A 14,493-nucleotide genomic window follows, 5' to 3' on the forward strand; every position below is an offset into this window, starting at 1 on the left:
CAAGGATGTCTCCATTCACTAATCCTTTCAGTCTTAACCTTTGAATCTCTCCATTTGAATGGTAAAATTGAATGGTAAAATAGCATATACAATTCCAAAATGGAGAAGATGCTGGATCTGGTACAAGAAATTAATAGTGTCAAATTGGTGGACTGAATTTAGACTGGTCAAAACATACAACAATAATTAATATAGAGTGTGTAATATAACCTAGGGGAGGCTAAGATGTACGCAGACATGATAGGCCCTATCTTTGTGGGATAGAGGTTGTTTTCGATAGACCGTCGGCTCAAAAGAGTGCAATCAAAGAAGGTAGAAAGAAAAATAATGACAAGAAGTTAAACAAAGCAATTGAAGTACAACCTCCAAACCTAGACCTTCCTATCAAAGATATGTTGAGGAATGTGCCATGTCTTGTTTGATTGAGCTTTTCTTTAGTTTATCTCTACTTTTCCTTGGTATGTTGAGGAATGTGCCATGTCTTGATCACATCTCCTGAGCTTTTCTTTAGTTTATCTCTACTTTTCCTAAAAACTGCTATAGCCAACTCTCACACCTCCGCGCACTCCCTCTTCACATGGCTGAATCATCTCAATCTTGCTTCCCTAATCTTTTTTGTGACACTCCCACCTTGTCCTATATAACTTTGTTTTTAGTCTTGTCTCTCTTAGTATGCACGTGCATTCATCTACGCATAACGTTTGAACGTGTGCTTTCTTTACGGGCCAACTAGGTCTAACCACCACTGTGGAACTTACCACTCAAATGCCCCATTTCACCCCACCGGGCTGAACCGAGTAAATAGTTGTTTGGGGGAGGGGGACGGCACTCTTGCTGGTTTGGATTATTTTACCTGAAATTCATTGTGTTTCTAACTAATCAGTACGTCAATCTCTATCAGCATTTGGCTACTCTGTACTACTTCCACCACTTCTTTCTTCCATCACTTCTAGAGGTAACAACTAATAATTACTTTAATAGAGCTACTTATTCAATCAAATCTAATTGTTATAGTCAAGAACAATTTTAATCTGAAACCAAACAAGACAAGTGACACGTCAAAAGTATGACCACAGCAATACAGCATACTTGCTACTACTTCTATCGTGTGTTATTTACCCTTTTGCATCGAAATCAATTCCCTGCCACAGCAAGCAAGCAATTCAGCATGTATGTGTGTGAGCGTGCGTGTGTGTGAGAGAGAGAGAACTGGGGGGCGGGGGGTGAATGTCTAAACGAAACACACTTTTTCAAACCTGATAACCAACAGGATTCAAATACAAGAGACAATTCTCTTCTGCCATCAACACTAGACATATCTACAGAAAACAGTGTTTGCCACAACCTGATAACCAGGAAGCTCAGGATACAAGAGAGGATTTTCTTATGCAAACAGATAGAGCGTTCGCCATCAACAACTTCACCAACGTGTCAGCATCATTAGTGTAATCTAGAAGATGAAACTTAATCAGGAACTAGCAAATCTCAGTGTCAAACTTGAGAGATATGCCCATGCTGAAGAGCTCCTGGCACAACAACTTTGCACCATATGGCACATTAACTTTCACTATATCTTCGACTGACTCACAGAACCGGCAAAACGGACCCCTTACCTTACCACCTTGCACAGATCTCTGGATTACATTTGCCATGTTTTTGCACTTACCACAGATGTGCATCTGGGAGGAGTCACTGAGTGTGAAAAGGCGTTCATGCAGATTTGCTGCAGCGCCATGAGCTATAAGACAGTCGCGTTCCATTTCACCAAACTTAATTCCACCAAAGCGTTTTCTGTCTGCCACAGGTTGGCGAGTAAGGGGATGGACAGGCCCAGTGTTACGGAATTTCACCTTGTCTTCAGCCATATGGATGAGGCGTTGGTAGAATGTTGGGCCCATGAAAATCAGGGAATGAACCATTTCACCCGTCCGACCGTTGTAAACTCTCTCGTTTCCCCATCTTGAGAATCCTCTCCTGCAGGTTATATAGTATTTAATAATCAATGACAAATCACCAGAATTCACAACTGAATACAACAAAACAAACACAGCACAACTGGTTGGCACAAAAATATGGAATTATGAAAAAGGATACAGCTTTCGGATATCTTACGCATGAAGTTGATCCATTATGGCATCAACTGATAAAGTGGAGAAGGGGGTGGCATATTTTTGACCACCACCTAGGGCAATGCCCTTCCCCAAAGAGGCTTCTAGCAGCTGACCAGGGGTTTGCCTTGAAGGAAATGCATGGGGATTGATTACAATATCTGGAACAATCCCCTGAACTGTAAAAGGAAAGTTTTCCTGAGATTCCAGAAATCCAAGGACACCCTTTTGTCCATGCATGCTGGAGAACTTGTCTCCAAGACATGGAGAACGAACCTGCACAGTGTACAAGAATATAAGATTAGCATTATGTTCCAGGTATACACACGAAGAAGAACAGGGTGGAAGAAAACATAAAGATGGATAGGACGTGACCAACTTTTTCACATGTATATTTGAATCATAACACAGAAACATACTGCTTACTGCTAACAGCTTTGTTTGCTAACTTTTTTTTTTGAGAAGGAAAAGTAATTTTATGGATAAAGCAGCACTAAACATGTGCGACAGGAACTGTACTAGTAAAAGCAAAACAACAAAAGTATTCCCTATCTAGTCCTGTAGGGATTCTGACATCTGTAGCACAGATTCAACCTCATTTACACATACCAATGTTTTTTTCTTTTTCGGAAAATGCATTTACTTGTTCCAGTTTACACCATAAGTAAAACAAAAATATGTGATTAGGCTTTCTTGCAAACTCTTAAGAGTATAAAATGTATTCTAAAATGGCTTCTAGCTTCGAAGCTTCAGCATAGTCTAGTACTGCTACTTATAGATAAATCATCTTTGTTTCAGTTCAGTGGCTAGTCTTTCAATGTGTTCATTAATAAGATGGTTCAAGCCTTCAAGGCACATATATGGTCTTTTTGAACACAGTACATAGCATCTGTTCTCCTATTATCGTGAAGATTGAAACTCAATTTCCCGATCTGTATCTTCAATTTTTGGGAACTTATAAAGTTCTTTAGCATATTGTTAATCAATTCCATAATGAGTACTGTTTTGCCCACTCCAGCACCCCCGAATTACAAGGCGCTAAGGGGCTAAAAGATCTACAATTTTAACTCCTGTTTCAAAAATAGATAATTTTGTAATTAACTGTATGAAGGCAAGCACAGATGTATGAATAGGAGACCTTGTATCCCATGAAGTGCAAGTATTTTAAGAAGCTAGCTAAATTGCCTGCGAACAGTTTTCCAAAGACTTAATATGGCCTTTTAAATAAAGAAATGTTTCTCATAAACCTGCATCTTAAATCAGAAGTTCTATACAGAAATAGAGAGTCATGTAAGTACAATATTGGGTATCTTACTTGTCTGAGAGATACGACAGCAAAATTCTTCCCTTCATCATTAGCAGAGAGCAAAACCTTCTGAACCATGCCCCTTTCCGTATGCTTCAGCTTGATACTGTGATCAGACCCTGATTCAGAATATTTCCCAATTATGATATCTCCGCTCTGGAGATTTGCCCCAATGAATGGAAAACCATCATCATCTAGGCTGTCCACTCGTCCAATTTTACTCTGGGTTTTCCCAAAGTTGACAGAGTCCTCAATCTTTAGCTTCTTAGCAACAGCTTCCTTATTGTCGACGTCAGCCTTGTAGCTCCTAACATGCTCAGATCGGAACATTCCACGCTCCAGTGAAGCACGATTCATAACCAATGAATCTTCTTGGTTATAGCCAAGGTGAACATTTACTGCAACAATAGCACATTGCCCATTGAAGTATTCAGGCCGTGGAAGCATTCCTTTCTGCGAACGAGCACATTTTGGTTTTCCAAGGGAATCTGCCAACATTGTCCGGAAAAGTGGCCTCTGAGGATAATACAGTTGATGTGTATTCGTATCAACTCTAATATTTGGATTCACTGTCGAAAACCCAATTGCCTGCTGGGAGTGCTTCTCGGATTGATAGAGGACCCTCCTAGCATGATCATGGTTTGCAAATGGGATAATACCACAGCTCAAACCTAATAGCAATGACATGTCCAACTCACAATGTGTATACTTAGCAGGTGGGTCCTCTTTATCTGCTTTTAAGATGTATTCAACTCCCCATGCAGTTCGACAATCTTCTTCTTCTTCGGGTCCTATGAGCTCAATAATCCCATTGTCCAGAAGAGATTGAAAGCCATAATCTCCCCCTTTCAAAGCTTTGATTTTCTTTAGATTTGAAACAACAAGAAGAGGGCGCAGAATCCTTCCTGCATCAGAAAATATGCGAACTTCACCCTGCAGCTCATCTCTCTTAACTTCAACCTAGAAGAAAAATTTTGATTGTTCAGTGTATGAGTATCAAATTTACAGAGCTGATATGACAACATACAACGTCTCCTCAACAACAATATACTAGACTGAATTTTTAATATCCATGTAAAAGGAGACTTTTCACAGCAGATCCAGTGCTAATGAAAAAGGTATCGAGTCAAATTTCCATAGTCAAGAAGCTTCATCAACTTCCATGATTTTAACTCGCATGGTATATCTATTAGTGTGTTAGAAGAAAACATCAAATCAATTGCCAAATTTGTGATAAAGGTTATGTAATAGAGAACCGTCGTATTTAAGGTTATTTCCATTTAAGGAAACTCGTCAATGACGAGAGAGGGTTGTTCTAAAGGTAGACCCTCTACTTCAACCAAGAGGTTGGGAGTTCAGGTCACTATTGGAGGAAAGAGGCACAACCTACATGGATTTACCAGAATACAAAAGTTTACCACAAAACTCACATCTTTTTCAGGAACAAAGAGAAAAACATGAGTCTACATTTGGTTAATAGTTTTATAATCGCCTTCTAATGAACTAATGAATTAATCGCCTTTTGGTGGATCAATGAACAAAGTTGCAATATAAATAATATTCAACAGAAAGGTTCCATGATTCTACTGCACATAATTAAATGAAAATGATCATGAGCCAACCTGGTGTGGCACTTCATTCCTGCGGCGCTTACGTCTTAGCTTTGAAACAAAGAGTGCAGAATCTTCACATACTCCAACCCACTCCCCGTCTAGTAGTACCTTTTGCTTTCCGTGGAGTGAGGTGGCACTATCGTCTACTAACTTTTGCATTCCACACCGGAACAAGGTCTCAAGAAGTGGCTTCAAAACAATTGTGCTGACAAGACCCATACTAGCCAAATTTTTCACCAGGCCACAATTTTCTCCATCTGGGGTAGATAGAAAACATACTTTTCCCCAGTGAGAAGGATGTCTGCATAAGTTATTTTTAACAAACATTAGATTATCATACTTAAGCTAAACAAAACAGAAACAAAATACCAAAAAATATGACAGAACAACCAACGATCAGGAAGCGAGACAAATGAAGTCACCAATTTTGCTAATGGAAAGCACAAAAAGAAATGGTTAATATAAATTTAGAAACACTTACGGATATCTAGCATCGCCAACCCTCCCGGTGTATGTAACCTGCTGACGCGTTTTCCTCATATCAGCAGTCATTTGCAATGGATTTGTTCGTCTAAGAGTTGCAACTACACCGGAAACCCTCTCCATTCTCTTGTAAGGGTGACACCAATGTCCAGTGGAAAAGGCCCTGGAGAGACCATTGGTAATTATTGATGCATCCAAGTAGTGCTCAATTGGCTGCACTTGTCGATCTCCATAAAGATCTCTTTGCATTGCCTTCACCATACGCCTCTCGGCATGTTTAATGTGTGCCCTGAGCTCTCGTTCAAGGAGCTCACCAGCCAGCTCCAATCTCTTGTTTCGAAAATCATCTCTGTTCTCAACCTTTCTGCGACCAATGAAAGAGTGCACGAGGCATTTTACCATATAGCCAAGGAAGCGAGCCTTCTGCTTGAAACCACTAAGATTAGGGAACAGGTATGCTTTTATGCATTCCTCAACAGATTCTTGAGGTGGAAATTTACAACTCTTTATAAGTCTATCAACAAAAGCAAGAGCCTTTTTCCCCTTCCTGAAATCCTCACAATTCTTATCAGCCTCATGGATAGAAGCTACTAGTATATTGACGATTCTAGTATCTTCAATATCCACATCAATTAAATTTACTACCTCCTTGTCAGAGGATACACCTAGAGCAAAGAACAAGATCCAAATTGGCATTTCTGCCAAGATGTACACACTGAGGGCTTTTTCTCCTCCCTTAATGTGCTCAAGTTTCAAGGTCTCAGTCAGTTTAACATAGACTCTCTTCCTTTTTTCACCTGGGCGATATCCAACCATCCAAGTGGGATTGTTTGACACCCAGAGTCTTTTTAAACAAAGCTGCTCCTGTGCAATGAAGGTCTGAAATGGAAATTGCAGGAGGTTTCAATCGATAAAGAACTGCAATAGGGAATTTACTTCTAAAATTTGCCAAAAAGATTAAATAATTTTCTGTATCACTATACTAATAGCACAAGTGCAGAATGCATGCCAAAGTGACATATTCCTTCAATTCCAAAAAAGAATGGTGGATACGGAGTACAAGAGCCGGACACATTTAATTTTCGACATGAAGTATCCATTCTCTTTTTTTAGTGATAAAAGAAGATAGTAAAGAATCATAGCAATTACTAAGAAAACGCCAATTAACTAAGCCCATATATAAAAACATGACCCGGTCTCTTTTAGTGGCTTTCTTCTCATTTCTCAAGAACGAACACTGGCTTAAAATGGAAAAAAACAAAGAACCCCACAATTTTGACAGGTAATTTATCAAGGAAAAATTCCGAACAGACCATTGACTGAGCGTAAGCTGCTTTCTATTCACTCTTCTATTATAGAGTAAAATAAATATTACTCCTACAAATTGAAAAACGAGATAATAAGTACTCAAACCATAACTTTTTTTTTTTGGCTAAGAGTATTTAGCGGATGTTTGAAACTTGTAGTCACGAAACAAAATTTTTGAAATTTGTAGTCAAAAAACAAACTATTTGACTCCCCAAAATTGTACTTTGTCATTCTTTTGGGACAAAGGAGTATTATGTACTCAGACAAGGGAAAAGATTACATTACTCAGCTTGAAGAAGTCTCCAAACTAAGGTAACGTGAAGTTTTGTTCTACAGTTCTTAATCTGATCCCAGTTCCATATGCACGTATTTAAGATGAAATAGAATTGACATGAAGCAGCCTCAGTGAGTGATTCCTTCCTTCCCCCAGAAGTTAGAAAACGGTTGTCGTGAAAGTATACATCAAGCTCATTCGTGCATCATATACCCCCCTTCTTCCCAAGCCATCAGAAGCTAAAGAATGTTATTTTTTTAACTATACCGAAAATGTTGGTTCACTGTCACCAACAGCCAAGTTATGCAGATGATGCTGTAAAAGAACGTTCAACCATGAACTATTACAACTGTATTATTCAACAAGCACAGTGGATTTTTCTTTGATCATTGTCTTCAGCTTTAGGCTCATAAGTGGAGTCATTTGAGTTTACATCACCTTTTTTGCACTTCAAAATTCACAATCTAAGGAACGACATAGAGCATGGAAAACCATCTGATAAACTTAAATAACCCTTTTTTGCACCCAAGGATGTGGCCAAGTGGTCAATGAAGTGGACTGAGAGCATGAGGTCCTAGGTTCAAATCCCAGTAGAGACAAAAAACGCTAGGTTATACTTCCCATCCGTTCTAGCCTTGGTGGACAGAGTTACCTGGTATTTTTGATGCTGGGAGGTGACAGGTATCCCGTGGAATTAGTCGAGGTGCGCAAAAGCTTGCCTAGACATCACGGTTAAAAAAGAAAAAAGAACTTAAAGTATCAGTCTCTTACCTGCCTAACAATGAAATCTGATCTTCAACTGCTCTATGTCATTTATGGAAAGATATTTGTTGTTGACGTCAAAATTATGTATCAGATATTAGTGTCTTAATGGAACGCAAAGTTGATAACTTTAGGTCCAGAATAGAATTTTTTTAAGCTGCACATATAATACAGGGTCCGGGTCTAGGATCCATCGTACTTCCGCTACTTCTCTCTATATATATAGGTCATGTAAAAAGTTCATGAAAAGTTCAACTTCCTTGTAGCTTCTTGTCTATTTGACTTTTTCTTTCACATTCATTTACTCTTGAACTGAACATATTTATGTCCCAAGGTTAAAAGAGAGAAACCAAGACTAGACTTGATGGGTTTTCAGAACTGTACCTGTATTAAAAGGCATGCATACAACAGTCTGATTCAACACCTCATACAAAGTCAAAGCTTTTTGTTTTGGGGAGAAATATACAATGCCGAAATTCTTATCAACTATGTGCTTTCAGAAAAACATATAAATAAATACACCACATACTTGTGCAATTTGTATTAAACATGCAGCATGATCATGAGAATTCAACACATTATACAAAATCTAGGGCTCCTAAATGATTCCTAGACTGCCGTTACGTTTTTACAGAAGACAAGTAATTTTTTATCAGATTGTTTGCAACTTGTCTTACAAAAGCAGAGTTCTTCTCTTACTAAAAGTATGTAACATCCAACTACATCAAATTATGATGGAGACACATCATCTTTCCTCCTAAAGGTTCATGCATGCTACAAAACTGTTTCATCAGTTCGAACTCTGAACTCCAAAATGTTGGATGTTATGCAAAGTGATACATAAACTTCTTCTTCATAAGATCAATCTTCAACAGTATCTTTAGTTAATCAAATGCTTAGTTAAATATCTAAGATGAAAGTTAAAATTTCTCCTCTCTTTCATCCTAACTTGTCATATCTTCCATTATATGGACACAACTGTTGCAATTATCTGAATTTTCAAAAAGTTAAGACTGTCAAAATACACACCTATTCAGGCAACAACAATTACTAGTACAACACTACGAATCGATTTGGGCTCATAAATTCTAACATTAACGAGTGAAATTCCAATATTTTGAGCTATGATAGGTTGATGTGTAGTAAAATGGGCTTTTTGTGTGTGTGTAGTAAAATGGTTGATGTAGCAGTACTTTGAAGAGTATCTCTAATTTTCCCTTTAAGACTCATTAGGGCATAAAAAATATACAAACACCAACTGTGTGGTCTTGTTTTCTATACCCTCTTTAGGTTGAAGAGAGGGTGGCAGCAAGAGTGAGGTGCTAGCGGGAAGATCTTACCTTTTCAGCCCCTTTGACTATGAAGTATCCCCCATGATCAAATTCACAATCAGGCTTCTCAACACCATTCATCCAGCACAACTCTGAGTTCACCATCACAGGGATTCTCCCAATCAAGACATCCCTTTTATCTTCCACCTCACACTCCTTGTCCACAAACCGGTCTACCCCAGTTTTGAACTTGTCACTTCTAACTAGCTTCTTTGTATACACCTGAAATCATATACAAGTGCAGCCAAAGAAATTATTAAAAAGAATAAGAAACTAACAAAGGAAAATAAATAACATGTTGGATGTGTTATCAATGTTAACTGGAAAAGGCTGTCATTGCATGACATGGATGAGAAGGGATTATATTCCAAATACCGGTGGTACTCCAGATAAAGGTTGAATTTTGTGAAGTTCAAATAAATGATGGCATCAAGTATTAAGGATTAGGATACAAGCAGCTCAGAGCCTCTTATTTCCTCTGTGATGGCCATTTTCTTACTTTCCGTTGGATGGGCAATGCATTTAACAAAGAACTGTTCAAGAGATACCAACAAGATTGGCAACATAGAACCCAGTTGGCCATGAGAATTTTTCACTTTTTCCTGAAATTGTTTTCACTTCATCTGAACATCAGTGTTTTCTCCATAAAAATCCCAACTACAACTTGAAGATGTATTTGAAAATTTGAAAAAAACCCAAATCGTGTTTTCACTTTTTAAAAATTTTCTTTTTCAAATTTATCCTAAATTTTTTATTTTTAAAATAACCTTATTTAAATTATATTTGATGTTTAAAGATATTTCATGTTTTTTTAAAACTTACATTTAATTTCTAAATATGTATTGCAAAAGTATGGCCAAAACACGACTCCAACTGTGAAAATTCCAAATGAAGTGAAAAGTTTTTTTGTTTTCATGGTCAAATGACCACTTATTCTATGGAAGAACAACACAATGCAATCATTTTAGAACACAGCTGGCTAATACAAAAAAAAATGAAGTATATTTTATTAATGTTACGGCAGAGAATCACCTGTATACAAGGATTATACCATAAAAAGTAGAAAACCTACAATCTGGCCAATTCAAATTTGAGAATAATAAGAAAAATGAATGAATATAAATAACAAAAAGAATTTGATACACATAAAACTAAAGATTATAGGATAGGCAAACATCCTCTTTTTTTTTTTTTTGAATAGTAGACAAAAACAACATTCCCTAACCTGAACATGAGTCTCAACCATAATCCTGGCAGAATAAGTCATGTTCTGAAGGCGAGCATGGCGTGGCCACAAGTCCAGGTACTCTTTCCCACCGTCCACAGAAAACTTCTCCCCAGCCCAAAACTTTGGCCGCTCAAGGGTTACTTTCCCAAATTTCACAGAAGCATGCTTCCAATCACCATCACCTCTCTTTGATGGATCATAACCTGGTTCAACATGGATCTCCCCGACCGAGTCAAACACCCTTTGTATTCCATAGTTGATGAAGTCATTATATGAATTAATCTGGTGATTGATTAAACCATACTTCTCAAAAAAACCAGTTGCTGCTTTTTTACAGAAGTTTTTCAAGAAACCTTCACCCAACTCTTTCATTAAAACCATATCATGGCTATCATCCTCATCCTCACCGTCGTCCTCATCCCAATCATCATCGTCTACTTCAAAAAGATCATCAATATCAAAATCCATCCTCACTGATCCATTTGATATCTTCTCTTTACCACTACTACATCCCACTTCTTCCATGAAGTCGGAAATTGTCATCTGAATGAAACACCTGCTCCAAAGACAAAATCAAAGGGCCATCAGTTGATATTAACTTTTTTCCAACTGTAATGGTAAACGTGATCTCTCAGCTAAAAATCTTAAGATAGCCCAGCTGAAACTACGAAATATTGTCCTTCCAAGAAGGCCAAATGAATATCCTCTCTAACTAGAAATGGATTTATTTAGAACAACAGAACAAAGCAACAAAACAAAAGACTAAACAAATGTCAATCAGGCGAAAACTGCAATTGTTTGGTGAAATTTTCCCTTACTGTGTCTTCAACAACCCACTTCCACTCTAGTTGAGCTATTTCTAGAGAAGATAAAGCTAAAAAAATTATAGAGACAATGAAAGGCTGTGAATTATAGTACGGTTTATGTAGCATTTGAATATGTAATGCTACTTTTAAAAGATAATGAATCACTGTATATTCACACTGAAAATTGGATGCATTGATACATATTCACACTGAAAATTGGATGCATTAATATATTCTCCTTGGAATATCGGGAGTATATCTAAGGTTCATGTCTTCTAAAGAAATAACAAGGAATTCCAAAAACCCTAGGAGTTATTATGAGAGCCAACAGAGAAAAACAGGAAAACAAGCTCAACCAGAATTTACTCTTAGCATTGGTTCATCAAGTCATAAAAACTGAAAACCTCGAAGATCCAAGACATTCACCAGCATTTCAGAAAATAAAAGGTTGAATAAAATGTATAAGCTCCATTAAAAGATCTGTTCTTTTCCTTCTCTTTTTCCATCTCTAGAAAACCCACAAAATACCTTCAACATTTTCTTAAAAGTATGAGCTACCATACATAAAAATATTTTCTTCTCTTTTCATTTGCACCTCAAGAAAACCCATAAAGTAAGTTCAGCTAGTTTTAGGGATTTCATCACGCTAATATTTATTATTTCAGTCAATTCAACTCTAAACCCTAAACCCCAAAACACGAAACAGAAACAGAAGAACTCGACATGCAAGAAGTATCAGACAAGCATTAAACTTTTTCTTCACCTTCTACTTCCAACAACAACAACATACCCAGTGTATTCCCACATAGTGGGGTCTTCCCACATAGTAGGGTCTGGGGAGGGTAGAGTGTACGCAGACCATACCACTACCACAGGTGAAGTAGAGAGGATGAATTTCATCACACTAATACTCATTAATTCAGTCAAATCACCTCTAAACCCTAAACCCCAAACACAAGAACTTCACATGCAGGAAGCATCAGAAAAGTATTCAAATTAATTTTAACTTTATACTTCCGAAAACAGCTACAATTTGTTTGATTCACTTACTTCTAAGTATTAAAAAAAATCCTTTCTTTTTCTTTTGTAGCTGAAGAAATGATTTCAGCTCATTTTAGGGATTTCATCACACTAATATTTATCATTTCAGTCAATTCACCTCTAAATCCTAAACCCTAAACCCAAAAACGCAAAACAAAAACACAAAAACTCCACATGCAAGAAGTATCAGAAAAGCATTCAACTTTATTTTAAAAATTTCCACTTCCAAAAACAGCTAAAATCAGCTTATTTCTAAAACCCCCTTTTCGGATTCACTTACTTCAAAATATAAGTAACAAAAATATTATCCTTTATTTTCTTTTGCAACTCAAGAAACCCCATAAAGTGCTTTCAGCCAACTTTAGGGATTTCAGAAAACTAACATTCTCCTTTCAGTCAATTTCCCTCTAAACCCTAAACCCAAAATTACAAAACTGAAACAGAAGAACTCCACATGCAAGAAGTAGCACAAAAGCATTCAACTTTTTCCTTTACTCTGTAATTCCAAAAAAAGAGCTAAAATCAGTTTCATAAAAAAAACCTTCACGGATTCAATTACTTCTAAACACTAAAACCCAGAAACAATTCGCCAAACAAACTGCATTACAGCTATTATTCTTAAGAAACGAATAAAACCCACATAGATTACTTACAAATAAACACAAAAGAGATCTTTTTTTTTCTTTTAATTAAATGTTTTTAAAACCCCGAATTTTTTTTCTGAAAATGTTAAAAATTTAGGAGAAAATAAAGCAATGTTTGAAGGAAGAAAAGAAAAGGGAAAGGCTCACAGAGTAGCGTAGATTCTGCTTTTGCTATTTGGGGGAATTTTTGAGAGCTTTCTGGCAGTGGCAACAGAGAGAGCACGAGGCAGTGAGTGTGTGTGTGTGTTACTAATATACAGCGTTTTACCGACTCCATGGAAGTGTGGACATGTGTTAAATGCAGTTTTTTATGTTAGTTTTTATGTTTTTTTAGTCGGGGATGATGGGCATGATTTTAGTTAAATTCAAAAATGAATAAATATATTTTGAATTATGATGAATGATATATATGATAAATTAATAACAAAATAAGAGAGATAAAAATTTCTTGATTATTTATAATATGCGGTGAATTTATCTTAGATTTTGCAAAGAAAAGAAATTCGTCGTAAAAACTCATTCGAAAATCGAATCAATTCGGATGGATTAATGAACATTCTTCGTGTTCAAAAATTAAAAGAAAAATATGCTAAGCTTTCAAAACTACTTGAACCAGAAGATAATTTAGTCTTACAAACAGATGCCTCCGAATATCACTGGAGAGCACTATTACAAACAGATTTAAATGAAACCTGCAGATATACCAGTGAAATTACTAGCGGTAATAAAGGAATACGAAAGTTTTCCGCATTTTTATTATCAAAATTATTGTTGTAAAAATAGATAATACATAAATATCACGTTTGATATTTAATAAATTACCTTCAGAGCCACAATATGGAACATTACACAAATGACAGGTATTGTTACCATTCTATTCTTTTAAAATAGAAAATATTAAAGGATCTGACAATGTTTTTGTAGATTTTCTTTCAAGAAACGTCCAACAATAGAACCCAGGTGTCGGTCAATAGGATATTCCAAAGAATGAATGGCATTGAAGAAATCATAAGTGAAAAAAACAATATGTTATTTATTCGTGATGAACTATCAACCTTGTCTGAAAAGGCGAGAAAATTACAATATGAACTAAATTAGCTTAACACTGGTCAAGCTGAAAATATCACAGAATTTCAACTTCTCTGTGAACATCTGGATACCAGATCTAATGGATCAAAAGTTGCTAACAAAGTGGAAGGAGATATCCCACTAGTATATAGTGCCAAAAACATCTCGACGGTAAGCCCGGATATACCGATGGTTGAATTTTTGGACCTAGCTAAAAGCCAAGCACATGAAAAACTCTCTATGAAAATATCATCAGTGAAAACTAAAAAAACTTCTGATAAGTGAGAAAAAAAATGCTCACTCTTCTGCAGGAAAAAAATTTGCTTCTTTTCAAGTCGAAAAAATTCATCAAGGAAGAATATATGACACTCACAAGACAAATTTACAATCTATCAGGTGAAAGTGGAGAAACTTTTGGAGTTCTAGGAATAAAACATATATATCCAAGAATTTCAGTATTCCTTGGTAGAAGTCCTAGCTTCATAGCTAAATTATTTGAATTTAAATATCTGGATCGAGTT

General features: G+C 36.5%; 1 protein-coding gene across 1 annotated transcript; it reads right to left on the bottom strand.

Annotated features, from left to right (window-relative positions):
- Positions 1 to 1,232: 1,232 nt before the first annotated feature.
- On the bottom strand, positions 1,233 to 13,210 carry LOC107862718 (DNA-directed RNA polymerases IV and V subunit 2). The gene is made up of 8 exons (XM_016708356.2): positions 13,052 to 13,210; positions 10,411 to 10,969; positions 9,195 to 9,407; positions 5,509 to 6,389; positions 5,037 to 5,328; positions 3,424 to 4,374; positions 2,113 to 2,384; positions 1,233 to 1,974 (listed from the first exon to the last, which is right to left on the bottom strand). The coding sequence occupies exons 2-8, from the start codon at positions 10,954 to 10,956 to the stop codon at positions 1,476 to 1,478; spliced, it is 3,654 nt and encodes a 1,217-aa protein (XP_016563842.2). The 5' UTR covers positions 10,957 to 10,969; positions 13,052 to 13,210; the 3' UTR covers positions 1,233 to 1,475.
- Between the last annotated feature and the right edge of the window lie 1,283 nt (positions 13,211 to 14,493).

The sequence above is a fragment of the Capsicum annuum genome, unplaced genomic scaffold (genome assembly GCF_002878395.1).
Source record: "Capsicum annuum cultivar UCD-10X-F1 unplaced genomic scaffold, UCD10Xv1.1 ctg83241, whole genome shotgun sequence".
Classification (NCBI taxonomy): domain Eukaryota; kingdom Viridiplantae; phylum Streptophyta; class Magnoliopsida; order Solanales; family Solanaceae; genus Capsicum; species Capsicum annuum.